The following is a 10,728-nucleotide window of genomic DNA, read 5'->3' on the forward strand; positions in this document are numbered from 1 at the left end:
GACATAAGAGAAGAAATTGAAGATGATAACATTGAAACAAAAGGTAAATGATTTAATAATAAACATATCTTGATATACTAGTAAGCAAAATATTCCTTTTGTAGGATTAATTCTCCTTACGTGGGATTGACTAAATTATTTCCTTTCAGTGTATCTTTTACATTAAAAAATTACTTTATTCAAATTAGAAATTACTAATCTGAAGGTAAGATGGATTTTGTACCTCAGTTTCACTGTGGGATTCTGTGGTATCCTTTGGTGTAGCCATCAGCTAGACGTATTTGGGGATTTTTTTCTTTCAAGAGTCTACATTGGGATTTTTAAGTGTTCTAGAAGAAGAAGGGCAGAAAATAAAATAGGCTGCCTTCTGGAGAGAGAACTAAAGACATTTTTTGCATCAAAATGTGAGTTTTACAACAGAGGAAATACTAGAGAAACTCAGGCTCTGCTTGTTATGGGGGAATTGTGAGCCGTGTCAGCAGGGAGGAGAAGAAGCACGGATGGGGATGAGACATAATCGGACAATGTAAATGTTGTCGTCCACTGGGGCATTTCACTACTGTCAGTGAAACAAATGCAAAAACAATCTCAGCATGCAGGTCTTGCAAATGTACTGAAGCAGGTACTTCCTGAAGAGTTCTGGAGAGGACACTGGGAAACAAAGATAGTTGTGCTAAGGAATTGGATGATTTCTGTGCTATGTGAAGTGGTGCTTGATAGGTAAGACTCAGGCAAAGTTGGAGGAAGAAGTCATTTTACAGTCTGAAAATAGGATCACTTGGACATTTTGAGAGGAGTAGTAGTTTGTGATTTGCAGAGGGCTAAGCTGGGCAATTCACTGTTACTTTTTCTGGAATAAATCACAATATTCCTTACATGCCAAGGCTGACTAAGGGGTTGTCTCTACTATGGGTAGATGGCTTTGCAAAATAGGAGTAACACTCTGGGAAATGGGTCCCATTGTAGCAGTGTTAATATGGCAGCATGCTGTGGATGCCACATCAGCCTTTGCGCAGCTTTGTTGTATCCTAAACTTTCATCATCGTTATTGTCCTCTGAAATCATATTAATTTTTGCTGAAAATTTGTAAGTGGGAATTAAATACTTTTTCTGTCATCACCAATTTGTACTAGGGTTGAGAGAGAAGTAGGTAAAAGAACAATTTAGCAGTTATTTTGAGGTGTAGGAACTGGTTTTGTTACATGGAAATGGGCTGTATCTCTGAGGAAGACAAAAATGAGTATCCTGAGCATCTCATTAGTTTATTGCTGACTCTCTGTTTTTCTGGATTTTAATATTTTACTTTTTTTGGTTAGTGTATGAAGTTAATGGTGATGCTTTGTAGTAACAGCAAGTGACCACAGTGGATATTGGAGTAGCAACTGATTATCCTTTGTTGTCTTTGAGATCTGACCAGGTTTTTCACTGACAGAAGTTTTGATAGAATTCGGAGGGAAAACCCCTGGCATGTTGAAGTGTTTGCTGGTGTTCAGGAAGGCATGTGCTTGCCTTGATGGTCAAGTCAGTGGTTAATACTGAAGGGTAACAGAAAGAAATCAGGACTGCACAATCTGAAAATCAAATTGAAATAGATTGTTAACTAATCCTTCCAAATTTTATTTATTAATTTTGTAATTATACCAAATTAAATCCTCACAAGCTACTCTGATTGCCTGGCTTACCTCAATTTATATTCAAATCTCAATAAAATACATTTCAGCCTTTTCTTAATGAAATGATGAAAAATGCTATCCCGTGGAAGAGTAGGGGACACACATTCCAACATTACTTACAGTCACCTGTTTGCTTTTTAATGTTGCAATTGAATTTGTGCTTAACTCAGGATTAAAGTATAAGCTGACGTATTTGAATAAGGATATCTTTAAGCCATGAGTTCTTAAAATTTAAAAAAAAAAGGCCCCACAATTGGTTAATAGAAAGAGGTTTTAAAACTTGAAGGGTGCTAAATAACGAAGATGTATTACTGTTGATTAGATGCACAAAGCAGAGTTTCCTAAAGACCCATAGCAATACTGGAGTCCCACTGTACCAGCAAAATGCTCGGTCTGTTTGTAGCAGTGATGGAAGGGGAAGGGTCCTCATTCGTGTAAAGATGTGCAGGTGCTGCGTGCAGGGTGCTGATGGGCAGGGAGCGAGGAACTTCCCTGGGGAACCTGCCTGGGACTCCGCCGAAACAGGCGGTGCGCCTGGGAGCTGTCGGTTTTGGGGAATGCGGGGATTAAAGAAGCAGTCCTGCCCTTCACACAGACAGGGCTAAAGCATTAGTGGTGTTGGCAGGCAGTTTGTTCCCTGTGTGCTAGACAGCACTCAAACTGTAAAAAGTATTCCCCATCCTCAATGGATGCAGCATTTTACTAGGTAGCAAAGCTTTTAAATGCCAGCAAGAACTTGTCGGTGACTACCATTTACTCACAAGTATATATCTCAGGTCACCTCAGAAGCTTTAAAGGGGTTTATATTTATTATTTCTGAAAGGCAAGTTTTTGTCTGTTTTTCAGAGTGGATCTTTTTCACCAAAGTAAGTGATTCATAATGGCTGGATTTTGGTCAGATTTTCCAGATGACTCTGGAGATCAGTTTTAATGCTCTTCATTGTAAATTTAAAAAAATGCAACCCAAACCAAAAAGACTGTGCTCTTTAAATATAGGTGACTTTGTCCAAAATGAGCTAAAGTACAAACTAGATTTGTTTTCCCAGTTAATAAAATGTGCTGTTAATGGGACGGTGAGCAAATGTCACATTCACATGTTGGTATCTATCAGAGCAAATCAAAGTCTACTGTTTGGCACAAGAAGTAAAAAAAACCCCCACATTGTAATAAAACTGTCATAGGATCAGTGTCTCCTATTTTGTAAATAAACATCTCTGCTTTGCCTTGGTATTTCTGTAACATCCGGAGACTATTATCCTGTGCTGGTGCTCTGGTTCATTGACAGTTTCACTTAAACAGTTAAACAATAATTTGAAATGGAAAATGTTCTGCCCGTATTCCTTAATTCCTTTGTGGTTTCCCCTCCTCAGTGTTTTTTGTTGGTTTTTTTTTTTTGTCATTTGCTTTAGTAATTGCATCTTATTTTTTGTTACACAGGAAAATACCGAACTGCTCACAAACCTCATTCAAAACCAAAAGTATCAAACGTTTTTGAGGTAGATTTTCCAGCAAATGGAAGTGATACAAAATCGATGGGCCGTTTTCAGTCAGAGGAGGAACTATGGGCTCGCTTAGAAGAGCTTGAGAGACAAGAAGAGATACTTGGTGAACTTGACAGGTATAGTACTTCTGTAGCAGTCAGGTTTGGAGTTCAGAAAGCTATAGGTGTGTGATTCTGTTTGTACACAAAGGATCTCACCATGAATGCAAATAGCTGATTAGACTGATGCAGTTATAATAGGTGGAAGAAGGGTGGAGCATGAACAGGGCGTGTACTGCAAGGCCAAAGGTGCTAAAATCTGCCTCTCTGCAACCACAGCAGTCCAGCATTATAGCATTTTTTCTTTAAGATGATACAAAAGGGGGAAGTAAAATCCATTTCCCACAGGCTAGAAAAATCCATCGTTTACAATGTGGGAGTTACACATTTAGTGTTTAATGACATCCTTAGATCTGTTCTGATCCTAAAGCAATATATATCTTATTAGCCAGAATGTCACACTTTTGGTATTTCCACTTGACATGGAAAGGACATAGTCATTCTTATAGAGTATAAAAAAAGATTCCACAATCTGGCTAAAAATATAGTACCTGGATAAAGAAAATTATGTGCAGGCTTGTTCATTATTTTGTATGCCTGTGCCTCAGTTACTTAGATATTTTTCATTTCAAAGGATGCCTGATGCAATTGAAACAAATGGAGAAGATACAACCTCCTCTGAAGAGGAGAAAGAAGATAAGAGGACAAATCTGAATGGGACGTATAGAGCAGAAGATTGTATTACTCAGGGCAACTTCCATAAAGAAGTAACAAATTCAGACTTCTTTGGTGGCCAAGTTAATGGCTCTACTTATTATCACAGTGATGATGAAGATGATGTAGATGTTGGAGATAACTCTGTTCCAACTATTTTTTTCTCTCACACTGTTGAGCCTAAAAGGGTTTGTACTTTATTATTTTTATCTTTCTCTCAAGAGATTGCATAAAACATATATACCATATCTAAAATAGAAAATTGTAGATAATGTAGAATGCTAAGTGTAGGTGACATTTATTTGGATAGTTTTTGAATGCTTGAAACCCACTGTTTAAATCCTGCAGTTTCAAATATGATATTAAAAAATGATCTTCAAACATATACCTTGCTGTTCTCAATTCTGGCTATTGCAAAAGGTAGTATCCTGTCTAGGAGTTTTTGAAATGATTTTTTACTTGACTTGAAATTGACTGTTGAACAGCTCAACTGTTAAGCAGAGTTTGAATAAGCAGACTGTCATATATTATATGCAAAATCTATGCACATTAATACAAAGAAATGCCCCAGCCTAGTGCAAGTGATAAACAGTTCACACTATGAATGTTACCATTCATACATTTGTTTAACTTATCTATGCTTCATAGTCCCCAGCTGCTTGGATAGGAGAATGTCAGAATTTGGTTGATCTGCAGCCTGGTGATTGTTGATTTTTATGGTCTAGACCATCATTTGTGTTCAATTTTCAGGTAAGAATAAACACAGGAAAAAATACTACTTTGAAATTCAGTGAAAAGAAAGAAGAGGCCAAGCGTAAAAGGAAGAACAGCAATGGCAATGGCCATGCAACTCCAGAACTGCCTAACATCAAAACCCCAGCAGACATTTACCGGTGTGTAATTTATAGCATTGGCGTGTGAGCTTTCCCCTTAGCAGACCTCCTTTTTTCATTTCTGTTCACCTATAGTGTGAAGCCGAGCCTACTGTTTCCTGAAAGAAACAGCTAGAACTGAATTTACTACTTAAAAATAAAAGTTTGTGGTTTCTGCATGGTTGCCATGCTTTCATATCCATAAAACATTTCTGAGCTTAAAATTTCCTTTTCCAACTAGCAATTCATCATTTATCTACTTTTTCAGAGCTGCTGAAATTGAGGTAAATTTGCCAGTACCTGTCATCTGCGTAAAGGAATACAGCGGTTATGTTATGCCTTCTGGTTAATTCCATGTCATTTGCTTCTGTGTTTGTTTTCGAACATAACTGACCGGATCTATCACTCCTCCTTTCCCAGTTTCTAATAGATGGGTTTTGTCTTTTCCTTCCAGTATCTTCAGAATATTCTCAGGTGTCTGTTTGCATAGTTTCTCTTGCATTCTCTCTCCCTGACTTTAGTCCGTCACTGTCTCTGTTCTCCATAAAAAGAAGTGCTTACCTGTATAGAACACTCACACGTAAGAGAGCTTGAAAAAGTGATGGGCTTAGAGGACTGTATAAAATACTAAACTAAGGTGATGGGAGAATTTAAACAAGTATTTAGGTTTGTAAAGATGAACACAGGCACCCATTAGATTGGTTAATTTAAGTGCAAGGATGATGGAGTACAAACTGTAGGAAGAGGCCTCTTTATCAGTTTACAGTCTGTTAATACTTGAAAAGTGTCTTTGTGTTGTTCTGACCTTAAAAAATGATTTTTAAAGTTTTTTGGGTTTTTTTTTTGTTTGGTTGGTTCTTAACTGAAAGCAGAAGATTATGGCACTTGTCAGGAAAAAGCTTCGTCCTTTCCATGTGCAATGAATATTTCAAGTATTTGTTTTTATATTCTACATTTGACAAGGACTTCATTCTAGAAAACCTTCCGTCATTGTGATCTTCTGTTTGCCTTTACAGAAACAACAGTGACAATCTTTTAGTTCACCTTTTTTCTAACTTTTTCTCACACTATTCTGTTTCCTAACACTTTTCAGCGCTATACGTTTTCTCCTGAAAATACCAACGTAATGCTTGAATAAAGGGCATAACACTGTTTGCTCTGCAGAATTGATTCTTGTATGTTGGTAAATAAAATGCCTCTAAAGGTACAGTATTGTAATTCTGCAACGAAAAAGTTGGAAAAGCACATCATAATTAATTTGTACAAAAGACAAAGCTAGCTCACTGTAAATTTGTCATCTGATCCTGAAATGGTTTATTAAAGCTAACATTTTCCTTTATAGAGTCTTTGTTGATGTTGTGAATGGAGAATATGTCCCTCGTAAATCAATTTTGAAGTCTCGAAGCAGAGAGAACAGTGTTTGTAGCGATACCAGTGAGAACAGTGCTGCTGAGTTTGATGACAGACGAGGAGTTCAGAGGAGTATTAGCTGTGATGAAGCTACTCAGAGTGACAACAGCGAAGGCGTACTGGAGGAAGAGGAGGAGGAGGGGCAGCAGCAGCTACCGAAAAAGCTTCCTCCCTCTTCAGGGACAACCGAGGTACAATTTTTAATTAATTATTGATTGTTGGTAGGGATAAAAATGAGAAATCTTAACGACTGTAGTTGCCTATACCATCAGTTTGATTTCTTTAAAATAATTCTCTAAATCCTACCTAGTTTTCCTCAGAAGGACGTTATCAGGTGCTGAGCTTCTGTCATACACATCCTAGGGGCAGAGGGGAGGAGATGGGTCAGGTGGCTTCCCCAAGAGCTGAAGCTCTTCCCTAAAGATCTGACAAAGTGGTCACTTGACAGTGCTACTGAAACCAGTGTTGTGTCTACTGGGTCATCCTGAAAATTTCACAGTAGGATTTTAAAAAAAAACAAACAACAAAAAAAAACCCCAAAAATCTGTGCTTCATAGTTGATGAGAGGGAAGAGTTGAGTCTCTGTAACCTGTGTTGCACAGCTACCAGACAGCTATTTTCCAGGTGGTGTTTTTAAGTTTTAAAACACACAAAGATCAGCTGAGCTATTACTTGGGCTTGCCAAAGGCAGAAGAATTGCCCTGTGGAAGGAAGCATTACACCTCTTCTCATCCTATTCCAGACTAGGGCCGTTAGTGATCCCAAACAAATCTATTTTCACACCTTGGAAAAGTTCAGGGCTTCATCATAAAGGAAAGATGCTCTACGACATAAGGGAAAAATGTACAGTTGCTTAGTCACTGGATGAGTACAAGAATTAAATGTTGCCGCTGCTCTGAAATTCATGGCATAGAGCATTCTTCATTTTTACTTTGTAAGTACAGTTTTTTCAAACTAGATGAAACTGAGTTTTCAGTAGTTCCCACTGCAATGGACAAGATCAATAAGAACACTATTTTTAGAAAAATTATTTTTGACAAAAAGTGAATTCCTCATAAAAGCTATTGTTTATCATCATTTTTCATACAAACAGCTCGAGTTGAATCCAGGCAGGATGTGAAGATTCATGGTGGAAGATCCATCTGTAGAGTTAGCACTTCAAGTTGTATGCTTTCTGTATTTTTATAAAACAGATCTGAGGACACTTTAGATGTTACCCATTGGTCCATTTTCTGAATACGGCATGATTATTCTTTACAATAGAATGTCTTTTCCAAGTAACTGAAGGCGAGCGAGGAAAACACTCCAGTTAGACATGCCTTCTTAAATGCTGCTGTTTTGCTTTTGGTTGTTTTTGTGGGTGTTTGAAATACTTTATTTCTCCTTTATCATTTGCAACACACTAACTTTTTTTCTTTTTGTTTCTAATTTTATGACGATCTTCTTAGGTTGTACTTTGCTTACCTGTTTTTGAAAATGAGCGTGGTGTTAGAACAATGCAGTTGTGTACAGGCAGGGCTTTAGGCTATTGGAGCAGGAAACAAAAAAAAATAATGCTTTTTTGCAGGTCCTGCAAGAAAGGAATGGCTGGTTTGTTTTGCTTTGTTTTTCTTGGTAACTGAGTTACGAAAAAGCAGAACTAAGCATAGTTAATAAATGTGGTGTGCATTCCTTTGTGCCCAGTATGAGCATCAAACCTTGGATGTAAATGGCTTCCCCTTGTCCTTAGGCATTCTGAATTTTCTGTTTTCAATACATAGTAGGATGATTTGTTCTTAAATATGTTTATGAAAAGTAGTTCTGAGCTGCTTTTTTCCCAATGTTTCCCAAGAATCACAGTCATTTCTTAGCTAAGTTAAAAAGGATTAAATCATATAATCAGCTGCATATAAATTATCATTTTTAAACATTAAATGTTTTTATTAGACCTTTTATAGAGAGAAATAATTGGAAGCAAGTTTGCTGTTCTCTTAAGTATAAATTGCTCTCACCATTTTTTGATCATATTTGGTAAGGAGAAAAGAACAAACAAAATATGTGCTTGCCAGTTTGTATGCAGTGTGTCAGCTTGATGCAATTAGAAGATATTAAGTCATAAAATATGACGTATGATGGAAATGCTGACATACTCCAACTTTGCAAAATATTTCCATTTCTTATCCAAAATGAAACTATATATTACATCAGCTGTTTTATTTCTTGAGCATGTGTCGGTGAGGAAGCAAATTTTTAGATCATTTATGCAGTAGGAATGAGATTAAGTAGTACTTTTAAGACACTGTCTTTCATTCAGTCATCTTTGAACAAGCTATATTTTGAGGTTAATTACAATTTGGTTACTTATGCAAGGAACAATCGTTGATTTAAAGATATTTCTTTACTTTTGATTAAAAGAAATAACAATCCTAATCAGGCTAATATAGGGTAATGACCTTATGGGCATAGCTTCACATTTGCATTTTATTAGCTCATTTTGAGTATTCTCTTCTGTTGTAGGCATTTTCTGGAACTGTTATAGAAAAGGAGCCTTTGTCTCCCTCCTTAATACCACACCCAGTCATTGCTCACCCAGTCCTGCCTACCATTCTGGAGCGAAAATCAGAGGAAGTTTTATCCGAAGCATCAGAAGAAACTACAAAGAGGATTTCCAAATTCAAAGCTGCCAGAATGCAACAGGCTAACTAGGTCCTGCCTAGCTAGCCGAAGTTGGACTACTCATGCCTAGTTTCACATTTGTTGAGATTATGTAAACTATATGCGTTATACCTAGCTTAGTTAAAAGAGTGTCCTGTGTTAATTTGGCATTGGTTATCTTTGAAACGTTTATTGGCAACGTTTAAAAAAAAAAAAAAGTTCGGTGTTTGAACACTTGAGTATTCATCTTATTTTGTCGATTTCCCTGTGTGCTGTCAGCACCTTTGTATATGTTTGCCTTATGATAGCAGCACTTGGGTTCTTTTTCAAAAACTGTTCCTTACATACATTGTTTTTGTGTTTAAACCTAAATACAGGCAGTTTTATGCCAGCTGTGATGTTCTACATACCATATGGACCATTTTAAGGAAACTTTTCACATTTCAAATAGATTCACCAATTATATTGCATTACTTGCTTTAGCATTTTAAGACACACTTGTATTCACATTGCTGTAGGTTTTGCAACTAGGTGTCTGCTAAAAGTTTTTTTCCTTCTTTCAAACCTCTCTGATATCTCACTGTACAGATCTATAAAACGCTGGGTTCATGTACATTGCAGGGAAGTTTCTTTGATGGAAAAGGGTATTTTGTAAAATTAAATTTTCAGTAAAAAACCTGTGAAAGTTGTCTGGTTTTGTTGCTTTACTGCTAATTTGGATACAACACGGAGAGGTTTTTATTTTGAACTTGTATTTCTAGCTTGAAGTGTTTACTACCACATGGACATAAAAGCAGTCCATTCTCTTCTGCCATTGTGTTTTAACCTCCTGCTAATGAATGTCCATGGAGATTGAATGCGCTTAAGGAGAGAAGCATAAACTCAGACTGTGATTACAAAATCTCCTAGTTCTTTTGTATACTCAGAAAACGTAATTGTCTTGGGAATGCCCAGAGGGAGTCAGCACTAAGGAAAAATGTCTTAATGCTTCAACTTTTATTTCAAAATGCAACAGCACTGCAGCACTCGGGGTACAGTTTTGTATATCCTTCTCTTGGCTGAGAGCAATCCTGGCTTTAGGAGTCCCTGCCCAGCAGCTCTTTCCTGTCTTCTTACCATCCCCTCCTTTGTGCTGACACAGCTTTTGTTGGGGCCACCCCTTGAATGATAATAGGCAATGGAGCTGGGTTTAAAAAACAAACTACTGGGTTTGGGGTTGGTTGGTTGGTTGTTTTTTTCAGTAGTTGTGTGTGTGTTTTTTGAAGCTAGCGAGTTTCCTAATCTCTTTCTCAGCATGTCTGTATCGGCACAGTTAGAGGGGTAATGTCGTGAGGAAAGACAAGGGAAAACGTTGGCAGAGGACACGGGGAGCTGGAGTACCTTCAACTGATGTTACTCTCTAGCACAGCCTGAAAAGTGAGGCAAAAAGACTGGAGGTGTAAGAAAGGATTTGCTTTTGGCTGCAGTTCTGTGGCTTTGTAAACATGCAGCCTCTGAGCCACCAGCATCTGGTGTTCCACATCTTGGCCATCCATGAACAGGGTGTCAGCTAACGCCGCTTCCTCACCTTCCCCTAAAATAAGCGCCCCTTGGGCTCATATCCTTTGCTCTCAGATCACAGCAGATTAGCTCACAGTGGAGCTTCATGCGTTAAACCAGAATCACGACTCCCCCCTTTTCAACACTTTTTTTCTCTCTGTGCCTCAAAGGGCATTGGGAGGCATTGGGACTTCTTTTTCTAAGGTGACTTTTAATAAAGGCTGCATTCCATCTAACTCGGATGTTCCCTGCTACGTGTTTGGGACGGTGGCGTAGTTTCACGGGCAGAAAATGCCGGCCAAGTTGTGTGGCAGCAGTAGGGCAAGAAGGGGCCGACAGCCGGGAT

The 10,728-nt window shown here is 37.9% G+C and overlaps 1 protein-coding gene across 1 annotated transcript in view; it reads left to right on the forward strand.

Moving 5' to 3' along the window:
* The window catches only part of URI1 (URI1, prefoldin-like chaperone), a 33,877-nt gene extending 24,349 nt beyond the window's left edge, over positions 1-9,528 (forward strand). Inside the window, exons 6-11 of the mRNA XM_009698980.1 lie at positions 1-43; positions 3,111-3,291; positions 3,848-4,115; positions 4,678-4,820; positions 6,142-6,400; positions 8,706-9,528. The exon at positions 1-43 is cut by the window's left edge and continues 18 nt beyond it. Of these exons, the coding sequence (XP_009697282.1) occupies positions 1-43; positions 3,111-3,291; positions 3,848-4,115; positions 4,678-4,820; positions 6,142-6,400; positions 8,706-8,894 (1,083 nt within the window). The 3' untranslated portion in view covers positions 8,895-9,528. The remainder of the gene's footprint in view (positions 44-3,110; positions 3,292-3,847; positions 4,116-4,677; positions 4,821-6,141; positions 6,401-8,705) is intronic.
* The last annotated feature ends 1,200 nt before the right edge of the window (positions 9,529-10,728 follow it).

The sequence above is a fragment of the Cariama cristata genome, unplaced genomic scaffold (assembly GCF_000690535.1).
Source record: "Cariama cristata isolate BGI_N322 unplaced genomic scaffold, ASM69053v1 scaffold5984, whole genome shotgun sequence".
In the NCBI taxonomy this organism is placed as follows: domain Eukaryota; kingdom Metazoa; phylum Chordata; class Aves; order Cariamiformes; family Cariamidae; genus Cariama; species Cariama cristata.